Here is a 22,301-nt window from a genome sequence, read left to right on the forward strand (position 1 = left end):
CCGTCAACACGTCACACATCAATTTCGCACTGTTTATCTTATACCTATACCTTAACTGCTGCTGCTGATCCCCGCGGCAGGCAAGGCATCCATCCGCCAAGTCGCGCCGGCGGGGCTCAAACTCAGCGCGACCGGTCTCGCGCGGTTTGTTCTACTCTTTGTATAAATATAAAACGTACCCCGTTCGGTTCTAACGCCTTATTTCGCAGGCAACGTTCTGCCGGTGAACTTAGCTCTAGATTACCTACAGCTCGCGGGTTCTTCTCAGTTTCCGTTGTGTATCGTGTCGTGTTGCAGTTTGTTTTTTTTTTTTTTGGATCGCGCGGGGAATTACCGTCTTCGTTGAATAATTTGGACTTTTTTGTTCCTGGTGCCAAAAAATCACGCAAATTTTTGTCATAATGAAGGTCATGGTTAGTGGAGTAGCAGCAGTGCTGCTGGTGACGCTGGCGACTAATGCCTTCGCGGCGCAATTCCGTACGTATTAAAAGAGTGAAAAATTAATGACATAAATTTAAGAACTTGTGCAAGTGAATGGGAAATTTGTAAATTATGTGTTCGTTTGAAAAATGGTGAAGGCAATGTGTGTGACTTTGAAAAATGCCAATGACAGTGCAAGTGATAATGCTGTTTTAATTGATCTACAACAACACTGCAAATAAATGCAAACGTTCGAAGTCGTTTTGTGATGTTTTATATTTATCAAGTAGTGGCAAAAGCTGATAAAATACTTACTAATTGAAGTTCATCCACTTAAGGAATGCATATTTACAGCCGATATAAAGTTTGGCATCGTATAGCAACAATTTTTATCATAAATCACAATCTTTGTTATAGTATATATCTAAAAAATAAAAAAAACCTATTGATGATGATTAACCTGGGCTTGTTAGGGGAATATCTGTAAGTAAAAAGAAAATCGCGTTAAGTACTGTTCCTTTGAATTCCACTAAGAATTTGCATCCTTTGACATATACGTATTTCGACCTCAACTGTAAGGTCGTCTTCAGTGTCTTGTACTTGACTCGAGAGTCGAGTCGAGAGTCGAGTGAAGTACAAGACACTGAAGACGACCTTACAGTTGAGGTCGAAATACGTATCTGTCAAAGGATGCAAATTCTTTGTGGAATTCAAAGGAACGGTACTTAACGCGATTTTCTTTTTACTTAAAGAAACCTATTTCAATTCGTACAAGAACTTCTAAATACTTCGGCACTTTTGGAACCCTTTAAATTTTAGGTTCTTGACGAAATTCTTAAATTTGTGTTTATTAAATGCTCCTTTTTTTAAAGGCCTTCAAATTATTTTCATGTTTACGTCTAATATCTGTTTATGTTTCTGTTTATTTATTATACATAGCATAAGACTTACATCTTTTCTCGTTACGAGCGATTATAATAGTTAACGAAGTGCGGCAATACTTTCAGGGTGTTCACAATACTTTACCGACAATAGTGAAAATATATTGTGGTAATTCGTTCCAGTAGACAACTTCTCTAACGAAAAACGACCTTCCGTATTGCGTGGTAGAGTATCTAATACTTCGAAATGGACACAGCTTGCTGTAGAGATAATCCGGCGTTTTACTAGTGATTACCTGATGAATAATATTGACGAATCTAGCCTAAGCAAAATTAACAAAAGTGTATCCTAACAAACTTTTTTGAAGGTGGGTTATGTGCGCACTGCGCATACCGCACAGTGGAGCACCTAGTACATCAAAACTGATCAAAATTATTTTGACGCATTTTCGCAACCCAAATGCAACCCAAATTAGTAATGAAACGTATTTCATAGTTTTCGTATTTTTTTATTTCGTCTTAGGGTGACCAATTTTATGATTGTAAAAGTCAAGATTTTTCGAAACTAAAATTTTTCAAAAAATCACAACTTTTGAACCAGTTGACCGATTTTAAACTTCTTTTTTTTGCTTGAAAGCTGTTGAATTCTAGTTTTCAGAAAAAATACGTTCAGAGGGCCAAACAGTGTTTTAAGGCAAATAATATCATATAATAATATAATTATCACGTTTTTTTCAAAGTGTTGCAACTTTTGAAATCGGAAACATCCGGAAGGTTTTCTTTCTGCATTTGAAAGAGGAACAATAGTTTTATCATACACTAAAAGCAGATTTTCCGGAAACAGCCGGAAAATCAACTTATTTCATTTTGAATGTACGGTAAAGGATTCAATCAAACATTTTTTTTCGATAATTTCATATATTATATGCAAATTCAACGTCAATTTGTTTGGGTTTCAAATTAACAGAATAACAACATTAACCTTCTTTAACAAACTGCATCGTTGAATTGATTGACTATCAATTTCAATCACTTTGTACGGTCAAAACTAGCACGCGCTGTGAGTCATATCAAAGAAAACGGCTAAACTTCAGCTTCACTTAACCTCTTCTGATAAGCGTAAACAAAACATTTGGACACTGCTTAGCTGTCAAATGATTACACGATAACTACACTTAGCAAAAACACAACGGAAAACCCAATTACTTCATTTTGAGTTTTTCCACTTATAATCAGGTTTTGATGTGATTTACTCCAATGTGTACCGGTTTAGTTTGTACACAAAGCGAACACATGAGTTTAATGCAACTTTTAATATATACGTTGCAAAGGCAGAAACATTTGTCAGCAACTAATCTATGACCATAAAATGTGGTAAAATTAACGCCTTGAATAACTTCAGTTTTGCATTGGTATTTAGATAGTACGCCCAAGGATAAATAGATCTCAACGTAGCATATACCTTTCCACACTGCTTGAAAATGTGACTCGAATCAATAGTGACTTCCAAGCTTGTAACTTGATCTATGAATGGATTTTTTTGGCGATCTAAGTATAGTTCGGGTAAATTAATTTCAGATCTTCGCCTGGAAGGAGTCATGAAAACCCGAGCAGAGTCTAACAACAAAATGATAGCAAATCGAAAACTCGATTTGTATTCAGCAGCAAGTTGATATCACATTTTGATATCAGTTGGTCTTGACTAAATTTGATTTCACACTTAGATTTCGTTTTGCTGTTACTTCAAACTATTGTAAAAATAAGTTTTTAAGTTATTTCAAAAGTTTTAGGCAACCTTGTATACTCTAAGAACTATATCGCAGTGTAATTCGCATTCGGCATTTAGGATTTCATATTGATCTAAAAACCCCTATATTTATTGATTTTCCATTTTTTCGTACTGATAGAAAAAACAGTTATCAATTTGCCATCACTGATAGCAGGAATTGTTTTCTACTTGCTGTTACGGGAACATTTTTCTGCTCTCATTTTTGATGTTTTAACCGTTAAAACGACCAAAACGACAACAACCTGAGTTATCATAATATGCAATATCACAACATCAAAAGTAGTTTTCAATTTGCTGTCAGACTTTGCTCGGGAAGAGCGTTAGTTTTTGAGGCATTGAGCTTTAGACAATTAACTTTAGACCAATTAGTAATATTCAGCAGTTCGTCATTTAGCAGGATATTAATTTGTTCGAGACTCATATTAGCAGTCAAAGTATATTTCTACATCATCGGCAAACATGTCGATGTAACAATGTTTTAAAATGTTGGAAGATCATTCACATACAGCGAAAACAGAATTGGCCCCAATACCGAGCCTTGTGGACCTCCTGACAAAATGGGCAAGAAACTAGAAAGAATGCCATCGTGAAAGACAGCTTGTTGACGTTCCGACAAGTAAGATTGTATTAAGCAGACAGCAGTATCAGAGAATCCGAAGTTGTTTTTTAAGTTTAGTACATAACTGAGCATGTGATATTGTATCAAATGCTTTAGATTTTTAGAAAAATCTACCAGAATCAACACTACGTGCGCTTGTAAAAGGTTTTGAGTCACGATAGGTGTAGATTTTTTTTTGCCCTAAGCTAGGTCTTAAGCATATTGAATTCAACTTTAACCCTCTAATACCTAACCCCGCCTCTAGACGGGGTATAGTTTAAGCATTTTTGTAATTTTGGTTTCGTGGACAATCAATTTTTTTATATTTTTAGCTTTAAAGACTTTTTTGTGTATCTCAAAATGGTTTTTGGTGTCTTTTGAATCTTATTTACATTTTTGAAAAATTGATGTTTTAGTCACCTTTCAGAAGTCATTGTATTTTTTATATTGAATCGCTTCAATTTACATATTTTAAATTTTTCCCAAATCATACTATCATAGTAAAATAGTTTAAGGGAATCGAATACATTCTAAAATATTTTTTCTTAAAATTACACGGAAAATAAAATTTCCTATGAAAAAAAATTAAAATAAAAATATTTCAACAATAATCATAAAATCTCAAAATGTTTTCATCTAAAAAAATCCGTCTCCCAAATAGGCTTTCAGGAAAAATATAAAAGTATGGGAATGTTCAAAAATAAAAATTAGAAAAATCAAAAACCGAAATTCACAAAATCGTGAATTAAAAAGAATCATCTTCCAAAACATGTTTAAATCGATTTTAGATGACGAAAAATGATATTTAGATCAAAATCGAAAAATTGGGTATTAGAGGGTTAAGTAAAACTTCAGGATAACATATAATTTATGTTTGAAAAGTCAATTTTGAAAGATAATGCCTACTTTTAGGCGCTTAATGCGAGTCAGCGTGTAGCTTTATGAATCTTATAATACTATTAATATTCGAAATGATTCGGCTATATGCGTTTGAGAGGCGCCGTCCACAAATTACGTAACGCTCTAGGGGTAGTACGGCAGAGCGTTACGGCCCGGAATTTCTCTTAAGACAGTTTTATAAATTTATATACTGCATATACTCATCTCAGAGCTCCTGAGCGATTCCAAGCAACAGCATCAAAATTAAGGAAATTTTTTAATTCATGATTTTCTATTGAACTGAAACTTTGCACAGTTTTTCAGTTCCATCTAAATCGCCATTTTTCGATAGTAAATTTTTATTTTGAATCACGACTAACTTTTCAAAAGGGTGTATGTGAAAATGATTCAAAAATATTCAAAAATCTGCACAGCCAAAATGGTTCGTTCGATTGCTATGAATTTTTCAGCAAAGTTAGATAACTAAATGGTGATTTCTAAGAAAATATACACTGTGAAAAAAATATTTTTTAACATGAAAAAATATAATTTTTTGGCACTAAAACTCAAATATCTCAAAACCCTATTTTTTTACCAACGTAATTTTTTTAGGGAAGACGGTCCATTGTATTAGCAATCTACCATAAAAATTTGGTGATGGTAAACTAATAAACAAAAAAGTTATAACATTTCAAACATTTCACAATTTTCACAATTGGTAAATATTTTTTTCTGTGTAAATTATTTCGGTCAGAAATTGCAGTTTGATGCTAATTTTATTGTTCAGCAAAGTTAGATAACTAAATGGTGATTCCTAAGAAAATATACACTGTGAAAAAAAACCTTTTTTAACATTTAAAAAAACCTTTTTGTCACAAAAACTCAAATATCTCAAAACCCTATCTTTTTACCAACGTAATTTTTTAGGAAAAACTGTCCATTGTATTAGCAATCTACCATAAAAATTTGGTGATGATAAACTAATAAACAAAAAAGTTAACACAATTCAAACATTTCACAATTTGCACATTTAGTAATAATTTTTTTTTAGTGTAAATTATTTCGGCCGGAAATCGCAGTTTAATGCTGATTTTATTGTTAATGGCATTGCGTGAGAAAAACAAGCTGTTTTTATTATGTATTATGTATATTATATGTACAGTAATGTTCCGATTTAAGCACGCCCTCCGCGCATCAGTCGTTTATTCATTAATTTGCTGTTACATTTGAGGACAAGTGTTTTCCCTATTCTTCAAGATGAATGTTGAAAGCGTGTTTTGCAACGTTAAAAATATTGAAATAGGTATAGATGTTGAAAAATATTTCAAAGCATTTTTTAAAAGGGGCGTGATTAAATTGTTTAAACAGATGTCGCTGATGATACGGTGACATGACTCTCTGCACTTAGCACTTCTGGCAATTTCTCAGTTGTTGTTGTTTTCGAACTTCCTGCGCTCTGCTTTACCGATGATATACAGATGGCTCGTTTGTCAAAGTCTAGACGGCAGGACGTGCAAACGCGTAAATTTATATTCAATGTGGACATTTGGGCATAACCAGTCTCTTTCTGTTTATCTATGGTGCTTTCGGTGAGATTTCGTAACTCTTTTGAACATTTTTTTCATCAAACGGTCTACAACAGAGCGTTGAGTTAAAGACCTTTGAGAAAGCGACTGTTCATGTTGTTTGTTAGATTATAATAAACAAAATCACTTATTAGTTTTAACTGACTAGTTTGGTGTTGTTTGCTTGGCTGAAGAAAAAGTTTACTATAAAATTTTTAATATCCATAGCGGTAGTATTTTTTTTGCTTTTTCGTGAGCATTGTCATGGTATGTATACAGACAAACAAACGTAACACTGACGATATTTTCATTGACCACGCCTTTAACGATCATTTTGAATCTTGGTTGTGGCTTTCATAACCAGAAGAGTGCCCCTCGTTTTTCTTTGCGTTTGACGTTTCACACTAGCGCCTTCTGATGACGATATTGCACAACGCAGTGTTTCGTGAAACATTTCCACCAGGTGGTGGTAGTGTGAACTGGGCGATGGATTTTTACGAAAATTGTTCTAGGCGTTTCGTCTGTTTGTCTGTGGTATGTATCTCTCATACATTTGTTGTTGTTGAAGTTACTCGCATTCTTCCGATCATAAAGTCTGTTCTCTAAGAGGTATTTTTTTTGCAGATAAACTAGACGTATACGCGTATATAAAACTTTTATTATACAGCTTTTGTCTTAAAAATAAGTTTAATTCCATTTTTCTTATAATCAACAGCTTTTCAACACTATCAAGGGATTTTTTCACCAGTCACGTACAATAAAAAGTATGACACTCAATATTTTTGATCATAACACTGGATCGCGTCTAAGTTTCAAATAGATACTATAGTAATTATAAATAATCAAACAAAAATATTGATTGATTGATTGATTTGTCTTTATTAAAGAGACTTTCAGCCCTTGGCTGGTTCGTCTCAAACAAAAATATTATGAAAACAACTTGTTTAATTCAGGCGGTAGCTTTTACAATAAAATCAGCATCAAAATATAATTCTAGAAATAATTTACACAGAAAAAAAAAATGTTTTGTTGCAAAATGTAAAAATTGTGAAATGTTTGAAATGTCATAACTTTTTTGTTTATCAGTTTACCATCACCAAAATTTTATGGTAGATAGCTGATATAATGGGCCATTTCCCCTATAAAATTGACGTTGGTAAAAAGATAGGGTTTTGAGATATTTGAGTTTTTGTGACAAAGATCATATTTTTTTAAAGTAAAAAAAGAGATTTTTTACAGTGTATATTTTCTAAGGAATCATCATTTAGTTATCTAACTTTGCTGAAAAATTCATAACAATCGAACAATCCGTTTTTGCTGTACAGCTTTTAGAATATTTTTGAACTATTTTCGCATACACCCTTTTGAAAAGTTAGTCGTGAGAGAATATGAAGGTTTAATATCGAAAAATGGCGATTTATATGAAATTGAAAAACTGTGCAAAGTTTCAGATATTTTTGAAATGGTCGCTCAGGATCGACTGACATGACCCCGTGGAATTCCTCTCCTATAGAAATGGTAATTGATGTGTTCCTGAAAGAATCCTTGAAAAATTTCTTGATGAAAGCCTATAAAAACCTTCAAGGTATCCCTGTTAGAATTTTTGAAGATACTCCCCGGAGAAATTCTTCAAAAATTTTCTGGGGGTATTCACCTGAAGAAGTTCCTGGACGAATCACTGGGATGAGTTCCAAAATTTTTTTGGATTAATTCAAGAAGGAAATTCGGGAGGATTCCTGGTGCATTCCTTAGAGACATTGGGTGAATTTCAAAAGAATGTTCTGAATGGATACCTGAAGGATCCCTTGAAGAAATGTAAAAGATTCCCTGGAGGAATTGTTTTCAAGAATTCCTTATTGAATCCCTGAGAAAACTATTGAAAAAACACGATTCAATCCACCTATGGTAAACATAACCTTTCTTACACTTATTAAAATTATTGTTGTATTATTTGTGGATAACATATTTATTTTTTATGATTATGCTTTTTGGTCATTCTACAAAATATTGTGGATTTGACATCTAGTGGATTGGCTTCACTGTAAAATGATCTAATGTCGTTTTCGTTTATTCCTAGAGCGAACCTAGTTTCCCTCTAGATCCACCCTAACTGTAGTCAAAACGTTCAGTTTAGTTATTCAATCGAGTCGGATTTGGATCCGCCCCATATCCGACCCAAACAGAGCGAGGTTCGCTCTGCCGATCCAACCTAAGCGGAGTGTCCATCTAGGTATCAAAATGCTTGTAAACAAACCAACAAACATGAATGGATTTTTGAACAATTCCGAGGAAGAACTCCAAAAGAAATTCTTGGAGAAAATTATGAAAGAATTCTTGCATGACTTCTTGAAGAATTTTCTGGCTCCTTTATGCATCACTGTAAAATTGTTTTAACCTTCCTAATGCATTTCGTTGGGAACAGCTCGCTGACGTAGTGCACGATTGGGGTCAAAAATGATCCTAATGCACAAGGAGGGATAAAGAATTTCAATACAGATTGTTGGAGGAATTCCTCGAGAAATTCTTGAAGTAATTAAAAAAAGTGCAGATATTTCTGGAGGCATCCCTGGAAAAATGATGGAAGGATTTCTGAAATTTCTGACGGAATCCCTAGAGGAATGTCTGAAGGAATGCTTGGAAGAATCCCTGGAGAGTTCTGGACAAATTTTTGGCGGAATCCCTCGAGAAATGCTCGGCGAAATGCCTGGAGGAATTGTAACGTTTTGACGTTTTTATTCTGTTTAAGTAAAATAAAGTTTGAATTCAGTTAGATTAAATTGGTAAATTTTTTGAATGTTTCGATTTTGATTTTAAAATGTTTTTTTTTTTTTTTTTTATAATTCATTATTAGTTTTCATGATTATTTTAGTTTAATTTGTAGCTTTTGACGTTTTTATCTTTTTAAGTAAAATCTTAATTGAATTGGATTCGTTGAATTTGCCTTAGATTTTGAACCGTTTCATTTAGTATAGATTATCCGTTTCATATATGGTTTGTGTCTAGGCTAAGCTAATGACGATTCATGTTACGTATCTTATAGGACTTTTTCGATGGCGTCAAATAGTTTTTACGCCATGTGCGATTTAAATTTGGCGCACTTGTATATAATAGTTTGTAAATTGAATAGACGACTGCTTCAATAGCAGGAAATTTACTTGACTGGAGATCTCGACTGACTCCATCATTTGATAGTTGAGTCGACCGGAGAACAGAAGCGAGCTTCGGCGACCTTCTGCCAGTTTTAAGTTTTGTTAAGTGACTTAAATTTTGGTTTTTGTCGCCAGGGGCAGACGCTCTGTTCCCTGAGCGTTTAATTGTTGTTTAAAAGTGTCCAAGACGCTTTTTATTTTGGATTCCAAGCCATTTTTGCTGCTCCTCGCCCGCCTAAAATGGCAGTCAAACGGAGAGTAGGGAGTATATCTGGCCTACCCGCGTGCGGTTTAAGTACGAACGGGCAGAGTACCGGACCGCCGACACTCCCCCTCCGCACCTTTAATCCGGCGAACATTAACGGGAGCTAAGCAACGTCGACGATTGGCCACGAAGCACCGACCACGAAAAAGCCTGCGCAGGTACGTCGTTTTAAGTTCATGGCCATGATAACACACACCCACACGCATACACACAACACGAACCATTTGACGAGCATATTGTGAAAAAGAATATACGTTTAAACGAATTCCATTGTTTAGTTTTTCCTTGTTTCAATTGTTTTTTTTTTGTTTGTTTATTTAGATATCGTTTAATAAATTCACTTCAGCGACTTGTACTTGTTTGCTTGTTGTTATTTATTTTGTTCTAACTCTTTTTTCATGTAAATTTCCGGTTTTTGATTCAGTTTGTACATTTTATATTAGATTTTGGAGGTTTTTCAGTTGAGCTAGCGGCCGTTCGAGGAAGCCCTTGAGAGGAGAGTCATCACATTAGTCGGGCAAACTTAAATATGAACCGGTGGTCTCTCGTACGCGAGAGTGGCGCAAAAGCCATCGCGTTTTGAGATTCTCTTGTGCTTATTCGACGAACGGTTACAGAATCTCTAGAGGAATTCTTGGAGGTTCTTGGAATTTCTGAAGGTATCCTTGGAGTAATTCCTGGAAATCCCTGGAGAATATTCTGAACAAATTCCTGGCGGAATCCCTGGAGGAATACCTAAAGGAAGGCCAGAAGGAATATCTGGAGGACTGCAAAGAGGAATTCCTGAAAGAATCCCAAGAGGAATTCTTGTAGGAATCCCTGGGGGAATTTCTGAAGGAATCTCTGGAGAAATTCCTGGATACATTTCTCTTTTTGGGCTCTCTGGAAACACTGTCCTCTTCCAGTGATGTCAACGAGGTTACTCCAAGTTACATATTGAGTAACAAGCTCTTGAGGTCAAATAAGTATGAGCCACAGTATGAGCGCCCTCGAAAATATAAGAAAAACAAGCTACATTTGTTTGCTTGTGCTTCCATACATGTAAGAAAATAGTTTCTCAGTGAAATTAGGATTTTTTCGCCCTGCTTAAGGTATTTTTTTCCATTTTTTGCGCCCTCCAGGCTCGTGCCCTGAAAAAGAAGCAAAGAAGAGCTTTTCGGACTTCAGCTAAAGGTGGAAGGGCGCCTATGGAGCTTGGGTAATTGGAAGGGTTTAGCCGTTTAGTACCCACAACCCCTCCATTGGTACGAGCCTGGCGCCCTCATATATGTTACAAAAATTGATTACTAAGTGTTCTGCTCTGTTCTGTTCTCTCTTGGGATATTGAATTCCTAGGGAATCCCTGGATAAATTCTAGGAAAAGTTCCTGGAGAAATTCCTCGAAGAAATCTTACAGAAATCCCTGGAGAAATTTCTGATGGAAATCCCTTGAGGAATTCCTGTAGGAATGCATGCAAGAATTCCTGAAGGAATTCCTGCATAAAATCACTAGAGGAATCCCTGGAGGTATTACTGAAGGAATCTCTAGAACAACTCTTGGATTGATTGATTGATTTGTCTATATTTAAGAGACTTCGCACTCTTGGAGGATTCCCTGGAGGCATTTCTGAAAGAATCCCTGGAGTAATTCCTGGAGGAATCTTTGGAGGAATTCCTGTGGAAATCCCTGGATGAATTCCTAAAAGAAATCTTAAAGGAATGCTAGGAGGAATTCTTGTAGGAATGTCTGGAGAAATTCCTGGAGGAATGTCTGAAGGAATTTGTCGAAAAATTCCCTAGAGGAATCCTTAAAGAAATTCCTAGAGGTATTACTGGAGTAATCTTGAGAAGAAAATTCTGCAGTCACTAAAGAAATTTCTGGAGAAATTTCTGAAGGAGTTCCTGAAGGAATACTTGAAGGAATTCCTGGAGGAATTCCTGGATGAAATTTAGAAGAAATGCCTGGAGAAATGTTTGGAGAAATTCCTGGAGAAATCCCTTAAGGAATCCCTCAAGAAATTCAAGGAGGAATCTCTTAAGGAATACCTGGAGAACTTCGAACTCCTTGGAGGAATTTCTGGAGGGATCCCTGGATGAATTCCTTAAAACATCACTGGAGCCACTCCAGGAGGAATCTCTGGAGGAATCCCTGGAAGAACTCCTGTAGGAATCTCCGGAGGAATTTCTTTAGAATTCCTTAAATCTCTGGAAAAAAAAGAAATCCCAGGAGTATGTACTGAAGAAATCGCAGAAGCAATTCTTGAATAATCCTTAGAGAATATCAAGGAGTTCCTGGAGGAATTCCTGAAGAAACCTAGAAGGAATCTCGGAAGCAATCCCAAAAGGAATAGGGTCCTAAAATTAAAGACGAAATCTTGCTTTTATTGAATATTACGATCAAGAATGGTATTCTAATCGGAATTGTACCTTACTTGAACTCGAAAAACGAAGGAATAATGAGGAAATTCGAAATAAGTAAAATGCTAAATAGTTCTAGTATGACATTTGAGGTCGACATTGACGTGATAGAATTCGGCATTTTCGTACTGGGGATTCACCCCTTTCTGATATAGGGTAAGTGTTCCAATTATGGCTATAGTACCAATTATTCGCCATAGTTGATTTTCATCCCCCCCCCCCTCACAACAGATCACGTTCACAATAGATGATTGCACTCGTTTAAGCTACAATTTTGGCTCAAATCATTCCTTAAAATGTTGGCTTTCTTGCACCCTTTTTTGCCATAGTGTATCAGTTATGGCGAATCTCATAAGGAATGCATGTTAATAGTGCGAAAAGGAACCGAAGTAAAAAAATGTATCGATAACTGGTACATGGTTCCTATCATTGCATTGGCACACGCTCTAATAAATGTTAAAAATAGTTTTGGCTCCGTTTCTATATTTTTCCTGCAATGTATAGAAACTAAGCTATATTTTTAACATATTGATGACATTCGTTGGTCTTCCAATTATTTTTGTGCAAATAGTTTTCCTTAGGTAGTGCCATAATTGGTACAGGCATCCTTCAATGGTGAAAAAAAATCATTGAAAATATGTGTTATAAGTTAGGGGCGATAAAGTTTTAAAAATTGAAAAAATATATATTTTCAACCTCGGCCAATAAAAACATAAAAATATGAGTATATACCTACTCTTGGACCATACTTTGTGGTTTAAAACAAGAATCTATGTAGGACTTTAGGGGCCTATCCCTAAGGAAATCCCTTATCAAATCCTGGAGGAATTTCTGGATTAATTATTTGAGGAGTTCCTGAAAAAGTTCCATGAGAAATTCCTGAAGGAATCTCAAGAAGATTTCCTAGATGAATGTTTGGAGGAATTTTTGAAATAATTTTCTAGAGCGGTTCCTGAAAGAATTCCAGAAGGAATTCCCGAGTTAATTCCTGGAGGAATTCCTGGTGCAATTCTTGAAGAAATCCCTGGATATTTTTCTAAACGAATTCTTGGAATCCATGGCTGTATCAATTTTTGGACGAAGGGCTTAAATGAACCCTTGGATGAACTACCGAAAGATAATATGTTTCATTTATTCTTCCAAATGCTCCTATAATTTTAGAAGGTGAAAAAAATGATTAAAACAAGTATAATTGAAATTTTAAGAAATTTTGTATTTTTTTGTGTGGGAATAGTCACATCCTCGATTTTTTTTTCATTACTTTCTACTTATGTAAGCTGCTAAAAGGAGTACCACATTGTTTGTGCTTTGTTTTCCTGAGAATCTGCTTAATATTTTGTTACGTAATCTCTATATAACAGTTCACTAAAATACTTTATTACCTATTGTCTTAAAATATGCATAAATTAGCAATGAAAATAAATTAACGTTGTTATCATATTAATCACTACTACCGCCGCAGTGTGATTTTTGTTTAATTTTAAAGCCTTTATGATAATTATTATCCACTGATGGCAATGTACCGGACATTTTGTTCGGTTATTTACGCCAACCACACAAGTTCTAGTTGTGCGGGTCGTCTACGAACAACGATTTTCCAGTTCAGCAATTCATCATCTTGATTAATTCCCTAGATTCCTGCCCGTAGTGTAACAAGTGATTAGTAATGATTTTTTTTTGCACCTTACTAGGAACTCGTCGTAACAATAAGTGAATGATGTCAGGTGTTGGATGACCGTGTGAACGTTAATGACAGGGCTGTTCAATCTACTTGGTGTGTCTAACTTTTTTTTTGTAGATGTTCTAAACGTAAGCTACGTACTAGCAGTTATTGTTTTAAAATGGTTACAATGTTGGTACATCTACTTTATAGGCATTGCATATACAGGGGATGGCCAAAATGTTTGGGAAAGGCAACTTTTTTTCTCTCACAAAAAATTGAACATGCTATAACTTTTCATAGAGTGCGTCAAAAAATCTCAACCTATTATATGTGCATCATTGATATAAATTTGGGCTCGATTGATTAATCTTTCGCAAAGTTAGAACCTTTCGGGTAAAGCACTATTTTTTAGACAACTCATTTTTGAGCTGTCATATCTCGGAAACCTGTGAACCGAATTGAATGAAATTTTGAACGTACACTAACAATATACAAATACTTCACAAACTATTAAAACATAGATACTTTTTGAACGTTGAAAAAAGTTATCATAGATAGACACTTTTTGGATTTTTCTCGAAAAAATGTATTTTTTCACGTCAATGTCAATAAATTTTAGTGTTGATGTCCAAAGATTTTCCACTTCTGTTCTCAAGTTATCTTTAATCAGATATATCGGAGCCAATTCAGCTTAAAGGAAGAACCCATTTAGTAATTTTTGTGTGGTATTGTAAATTTGACTAATTTTCCTCTATATGGGTAAAAATTTCAACCCGCTATAACTTAATTCGCCGTGAAAAAATATTACATTTTATAACGTTGTATTGAGTACCAATATATTGGTGATAAACGTTAAAAAAATCATTCAATTCGGTTCACTGGTTTCCGAGATATGACAGTTCAAAAATTAGTTGTCTAAAAAATAGTGTTTTACCGGACCGGTTCTAACTTCGTGAAAAACTAACCAATCGAGCCTAAATTTGTACTAATGATGCACATAAAACAGGTTGATAAACAGTAAAAATTTGAGAATTTTCGATACACTCTATGAAAAGTTACAGCATGTTGAATTTTTTTGTGGGAGAAAAAAAAGTTGCCTTTTTCAAACATTTTGGCCACCACCTGTATGTACCTATAAGGCATTTTTTGTAGTAACGCCAGGCATTGATCATATCCGATGCAGGAAAAAGCTTTTCGTTGTTATTAGTTGTAAGCCTGTTAATTTATGCAGCTGAAACAATTTACGCATTTTAAAGTACACATACGCAACATATGTTCATGAAGCGACAATGGATTAGTCAGATTTCCAACTATGGGGAGTAGAGAGGTGGTAGACCAGCTGTTGGCGCGAATTTCTTTCGGATTATCGAAACACATACTGAAAGCAGCGTTTTCACGGCAGCTTCAATGATCACGGTGTGTCTGGTAGAACAATATTATCCCAAAAAAATAGGCATCGCCAAATTCTTCGTTACTTGAAAATATAGGTCTTTAGCTTTCATTTAACGGGTCGATCAAAAAAATCCACCGAGGGACCTCGAACAACTTTTTCATTTGAACATTTTTGCTTACTGTGAACCATTTATTGAGAGGAAGTTATTGACGAACCGCTTTCAATTTAAACAATACGATGTAAGTTTGAGATACTTTTGTTTTCCCAATACTATATACATACAATATGTCCCGTAACGTGGGTAGATCACCTTATAATGGTGCGTTACGGTGTAAGATCTACCATAACAAATTTTGATTTCGTAATTCTCCAGCTCGGTTAATTTAAATGCAGGAAAATTATAAAATCAAAATTTGATTTACTTTTCGGGTTTTGTTTTATTTTTGTATTTTCACTACTAGTACTCCATTTGTTTCAGTGTTATTTGCTTGATTTTAACTATAACTTTAATATAATAACTATTTGTTTCAGCGCTGTTCAGGTAAATTAATTTGTAATTGTAATGTAGGTCAATTAAAACTATATATCATAATAATAATATTTATTATTTCAGGTAAAATCAGGTAATTGGTCAACTATATAATTAATTATATTTAAATTACATGTTGCTTGGGATTTTGGGAGGGGTAGCCTAAGGAAGCTAAATGAACTGGTTTCTGGACAAATGTTCGTGGGGTGGCCAGACTTTGTCACGAGATAACAACCATCGTGTTGTCTTCCGAAGGTTTCCAGTGAATTTAGCTTACCCTGCTACAACAAACCATCAGGTAGATCATTCCCTTCCGGTATGACTCTGCAGCCATAGGTAATCCTTGCGCTGATGGTGGGTACACAATCATCATCATCATCACTATATACATACAATATATAGTACACTTGGAAAAAAGATTTATAATTTTGACCTATGTGCACAGCTAATCGCTTTCGGTAATTTTTACCGAAATCTTAACTGCTGAGCGTTCGGTAGTGGATTTTACCGGAATTCTGTAAAAAACTACAAAATTTCGGTAAAATGTTATCGTTTATCTGTCAAACTTCAACGAAGTTCGGTAAATGTTGCCAGCTCACCGAATGTTTTCGGTAAACAAAACTTAACGGTTGAGATTTCGGTAAAATATTACCGAAGTCGGTGATTGAATTCTGTACATAGGACACATACTCTGTTAACAGCAATTAATTGAATTAATTAATTGAATTGAATGTAGTGATCTACAGATTTTGCGCCTCGTAACACTTGGTGCGCCACTGTTAACTACATTGTAAAAATTAAGAACGTTTTTGTTTCAAGTGCCTTCTGCTCGTTTCTTTACAAAGCCATTTTCTAAAAGCGCTTCAAATAGTTCATTAGAGCTATTTATTCTTAAAATAAATTGTTTCCATTATACAGTATATACATATATATTGTATAGCAGTGTATTTTGGCACAGAAAGTAAGTATTATTCCTATCATTCTTTCAGGAATAACAGCCCAACTCAAACAGAGCCTGCTTTGAAAACTTGTACTTCAGTTGAATTTGTCTAATTGACTAATCAAAAAGAAAATATTGTTTCGTAAAAGCAATGACAGAGTTATATACCCCAACACCTTGTTTGTAGAACTAGAAATGCTTAGTGATCTTGTTGATCTTTCTGGCGTTTCGCCTCAATTGGGAAAAGCCTGCTTCTCAGATTAATGTTTTATGGGAGAGCACTTAAACAGATATTAACGGAGAGCTTTCTTTGTCCATCGACCGCCTTAGTATGTATTGTACCAGTGGATTTATGTTTCGGAAAGATCCTGAATCGAGTGGGACTCAAACCCGTCACTCTCAGCTTTGCTGAAGACCTGCACTGTCACCGCTTCGGCTCTATGGACTATATAGTGTTTATGCATATAAAATGCCTAACCTTCTCACAATTTTATGCATGTGTCTTGATTCTGCTAAATACAGTCAATGATATGTACAGTGTGACATAATGTTTGGAACGAGGTAATTCCTATGGGAGTTCTTTCGGCTTTTGCAGTCGGTGACGGCAGCAAAAACATGTATGCCTCATGTTCCCTAATGTTTGTTATTTTTGATAATCCATTGAATATGCAGCGTTAACTGATTAACTTAATTTAACTCCAAGTATAACTTGAACAAGGCATAGAAAAACAAGTTTATTAGTACTAGAGATCCCGCACATATAGTTTTATATTAAATTTGACTTGGAAATTGAAAAATAAAAAGTATGCATTAAAAAACCTCAAATATCGCAACATCTTGAACACAAATGTCCAATTTAAAATTTAAGGCTCAAGCACCCGTCATCATTTTTCGGAAATAGAAAACAGTTTTTTGCTTGTGCAGCAAAACAATGACCATGAAAATGTATTCACTGTATTCCATTGCCAAAACATTAGTTTTGAACGAAAAAACTGCTTTCAAATGTTTAATGATGACGATGATTCCAATTACGAATTGTTCAACGTTAAGGCTTTTTACGGCATCATCAGCATCGTCAGCGATGTTAGATATGTAGCTCGAAATTTAAAAGTGATAATTCTCTGCCACTAAAGCGAATATTCGTATGGAAAAGTATCATCCTATATGCTCACTCGCAATGATTACGATGATACATTTTCTGCTGTGTTGTTGCAGAATTGACAGTTTTTTATTACTTCAAAAACGCGAGGTAAACAATCATTGAAAAGCAAAAAGTCAATGATTCGTTTGAAAGCTTTGTGATGCATCATGACACCTTAAAATAATGTAGAAATTTTTGAAAACCATTGGAAAACTCTGCAAATATTAAGATGGTTCACAAAATTGTTTATTCGTTTGTTGCATATTTGATTCATAACCAGATTTCACACCTCTTTCCGAAATGTTTTATTTATTCAGACTACACAAGCCATTAATAGTTTCAATGGAACTAGTGTGAGAAGCAATCGGTCACAATATTTCTAGTGTCTTAACGATTAGATTGAACTTGAAGTCACGTGAATTCTTTGAAAAGCTATCTTTTAGAATAATACATTCTATGCCACCTTTGGATGGCTCATGCAAAACTATAGTGCATCCTATGGAGATGAAATTTTGACAGTTGTTATGGGTCGAAAATAAATCTAAGTCTTAACTTGCGGGGATTTGATGCCAAAGTAGAAAAATGGAGCAAACCATTCTAGAGATGGCGTGACAATTTTTTATTATGACATTGGGAGCAAACAATATTTATCTTTTTTTCCTTTGGCTGTACGTCAGTTCGTGGGTAATTATAGTTTTATGAAACGAAAAGTCCATTAACTATAGATATGGACCTGAAACATAATCGCTCAAGAAAGTTCAGTTCAGTGCATTTTTCCTTGCCCGCAATTTTAAAGAATCAATCAAAGTAGGCGCAAATCAAAGTAGGCTATGTTTTTTTTGTATACTTATCATGTATTACTTATCATAATAATCTTTTATTTTAAGCCTATTTTAATTTTTTTTTTGTTTGCCTTGCGCCACAAATCCCAAATAGTAACATAAGAAGCAGTCGTTAGAATTTCAACTAAAATTCCTTTTTATTTCATCAGAAAAAGTTATTCGGGATCCCTCGGTCGATTTTTTTGGGGAACACGTTAAATGAAAGCTAAAAGTCCATATTTTCGAATAATGGCGGATTTGGCGATGCCTATTTTTTTGTGATAAACCTTCACCATATACACGCCGTGTGATATATTAAAATAATTCAATTTAGTAATTTTACACAGTTTTTCCTATAAATAACTTACATGATAGTTTCTTAATCACTAACGATCTCTTCAACTCAACTCTCAACTTAACACTAAATCTTATAACAATCCTAGTCTCTCTCTCTCTCTCTTCTTGGCGTAACGTCCTCATTGGGACAAAGCCTGCTTCTCAGCTTAGTGTTCTATGAGCACTTCCACAGTTATTAACTGAGAGCTTCCTCTGCCAATGACCATTTTGCATGCGTATATCGTGTGGCAGGCACGAAGATACTCTATGCCCAAGGAAGTCAAGGAAATTTCCTTTACGAAAAGATCCTGGACCGACCGGGAATCGAACCCGTCACCCTCAGCATGGTCATGCTGAATACCCGTGCGTTTACCGCCTCGGCTATATGGGCCCTTATAACAATCCTAGTATGCACATTGAATTTTTTATTAAAAACTTTTAAACTCTAGATAATTGTACATTCTGGCAACGCTATTATCTAATAAGAATCAATTCAATGTGCATAACAATCCTAGTACACTGAGAAAAATTTCTACTCAATGACTGAGTTGGCCTTACTCAGAAATCGAGAAATCCTTTGTTTTCTTACTCAGTTTCGGCTAAAAGTGGGACAACCCATTGGCAATGGGTTGTCCCACTTTTAACGGAAACTGAGTAAGAAAACAAAGGATTTTTCGATTTCTGAGTAAGGCCAACTCAGCCACTGAGTAGAAATTTTTCCCTGTGTATGCACATTGAATTGATTCTTATTAGATAATAGCGTTGCCAGAATGTACAATTATCTAGAGTTTAAAAGTTTTTAATAAAAATCCTCACTTGTGCAAAAAATGAAAAGAAAAACCCCAAAAAAAAATAAACGATGCAAGTGTTTGGCGAAACTAAAATTGCAAAAAACTTAATGAACTTTCCTAGAAATAGCTAATAAAATTATTTTGAAAATTCATGTTAGAATTCATTTTTTTGTGCAATTCTCAAAAAAATGTTGACAAACCTTTGGTGTATTGAAAGAATCCCTGAACAAGTCTGCATGATTTCTAGAAATTATATATTCATATTAGAGGGTTGTTCAAAAAAATTCAAAATTTAAAATTTATTAAAAAATTAAAAAAAAAATTAAAATTTTAAAATTTTTAAAAAATTTCAAATTTTCCAAAATTTCTAAAAATTTCAAATTTTGTAAATTTAAAAAAAGTGGAAATTATGAAAAGGTAGAAATGTTTGATTGAACTACGGAATGTTGTATTTGAGTCCGAATATATGTCATTGGTTATGGAATGATAAACTTTTTAGAAATCTAACCATCATTTTCTTTCGTTTTCCTCCTCAGCCGCCGGTTACACACTGTGTCCCAAGGACGATCAGAAATGCCTATTCGAGCGGATCGCCGGAACCTTTGCCAAGCATGCCGCCGGAATTCCCGCCATCGACCTGGTATCGCTGGACCCGTTGAAGATCTCCAAGATGGACATCGTCCAGGGTGGTGACGGACCCATCAACATTGTGCTCAACTTCAAGAACGTTGACCTGACGGGCCTGTCGCAGAGCGTCGTCAAGAAGGCCAACGGATTCACGGCCAATCCCACCAAGATGGAGCTGGGCATTCTGGTGCCGGTCACCAGCCTGGTCGGTGGATACAAAATCAACGGCAAGGTGCTGATTCTGCCCATTCAGGGAGAAGGCAAGAGCAACATGACTATGGGTAAGTGCATGGTGCACTTCTCGACGTAAAGTTTTCTCAAACTTCATTATATTCCACCCTAATCTCCCTTCAGAGAACAACCACATCCAGCTGAAGTGGACCGGCAAGCTTGTCGACCGTAGCGGCAAACAGTACTACCAGCTGGACAAGCTGAAGGCCACCTTCGACACGACCCGGTTCCACATGCACTTCTCCAACCTGTTCAACGGGGACAAGGCCCTCGGCGACAACATGAACGTGTTCCTGAACGAGAACTGGCAGGACATCCTGAAGGAGCTGAAGCCGGCCATCATCGATGCGTTCGTGAAGATCTTCCAGTCGGTGATAACGAGCGTATTCAACAAGGTGCCCTACAACGAGCTGTTCCAGTGAGCGAGTGAATGAGTGAGAAGCGAATGCGAAGAGATCTGGTGGAATTTGAGCGGGACGGTGAGTTTGTAAGCGACCTTGAGTGATGTACGTTCTGGATGATTTTGCTGAGTGTTAAAGATAATGTTAGTATATTATTGTCTAAAAATGATTAGTTTAGAGTTTTTCGTTTAAAATCCGAAATGCCATTGACGATTTTTATGAATTCACAATTTTATCTCGTATCGACTTTTCCAAGCCTCTATGCAGAATACCCTTTTCGAATGAGTGTAGTCAGTGGATACCTTACACTGAGGACGATTACAAGTAGGTAGTTGAAATACGCGTATCTGTTAAAGGATAAGCAAAGGAGGGCGGAGTTAGAAGGTACAAAACTGATTACACTCATTCGAATTCACCATTTTAATATTTATTAAAAAAAAAAACCGTGAATCTCAGAAACGTGCCGTTTCTAATGTTCTTCCATTCCAGGCTTTGTTTGGGGATCAAATAAGAAAACAATCCTAGGTTTTTATCATCAACATCAAAAGGCTTCATATCTTGTGCTCTTTGTAACAATGGAACCAAAAGTCCATTACGTAGATCTTGAAAAAACTGTTCCCAAACCTTCAAGTGATCACGTTTTCAAAGTCCACGTCTCACTGGAATTCCTCTCGGGATTTCTTCATGATTCTTACAATGATTTCTTCAGAAACTCGTACATGTATGTCTTCATGTTTTTGTTCAGAAATTTCTGCAGGAATTCCTTCACGAATACTATCAGAATTTTTTCCAGGATGGTTTGGGTTTCCTCCTGAATTTTTTTTTAGAAATATCTCATGAAAAATCATCTACAGGGCAGGAATTCCCTAGGTACTTTTCGAGAGATTCCTTGAAATATTGAAAGTCCAGCAGAAATTTCGTCACAAATTCATGCAGGAATTCATCCAGAGATTACAGTAGAAAAGAAATTGCTCTAGAGTCTAGATGTGCCTGCAAGAGTTCCTTCGGAGATTCCTCCATAGATTCTAGCAAAAATTCCTTCAGAATTTTTTGTCTTGCAATTCTTTCAGAAACTCTTGTTGGAACTGTTACAGAGATTCCTAAAGGTATTCCCCTAGGCCTGTCCAATTTTTCTCAAGTCCCAGGCTTGTCCGCACTCAGCGCATGAAAATTCTGCTCTTTTGATTTACACCACCAAAACCATCGTATTTATTCAATCTTTCTATCTTACCTGATAGAAGGATGTTGAAATATCCTAAATGTCATTTTGAACTGTCAAAAAATCGCACCGCAGTGCCACACTGTGCGCGCAAAGAGAATTTCACCCGGGTGAATTCACCCCAGTGAATTTCTCTTTGCACGCGCAGTGCGGCACTGCGGTGCGATTTTTTGACAGTTCGAATTGACATTTAGGATATTCAAACATCCTTCCACAGACAAACAGACGTAACACCTTGAACGATTTTCATGGAAATCCATCGCCAA

The 22,301-nt window shown here is 35.5% G+C and overlaps 1 protein-coding gene across 1 annotated transcript; it reads left to right on the forward strand.

The window, feature by feature from the left end:
- Positions 1–179: 179 nt before the first annotated feature.
- Positions 180–20,985, forward strand: LOC109415719 (protein takeout). Its single transcript, XM_029868538.2, has 3 exons — positions 180–477; positions 20,094–20,465; positions 20,539–20,985. The coding sequence occupies exons 1-3, from the start codon at positions 402–404 to the stop codon at positions 20,835–20,837; spliced, it is 747 nt and encodes a 248-aa protein (XP_029724398.1). The 5' UTR covers positions 180–401; the 3' UTR covers positions 20,838–20,985.
- The last annotated feature ends 1,316 nt before the right edge of the window (positions 20,986–22,301 follow it).

Source organism: Aedes albopictus, chromosome 3 (genome assembly GCF_035046485.1).
Source record: "Aedes albopictus strain Foshan chromosome 3, AalbF5, whole genome shotgun sequence".
Lineage (NCBI taxonomy): Eukaryota > Metazoa > Arthropoda > Insecta > Diptera > Culicidae > Aedes > Aedes albopictus.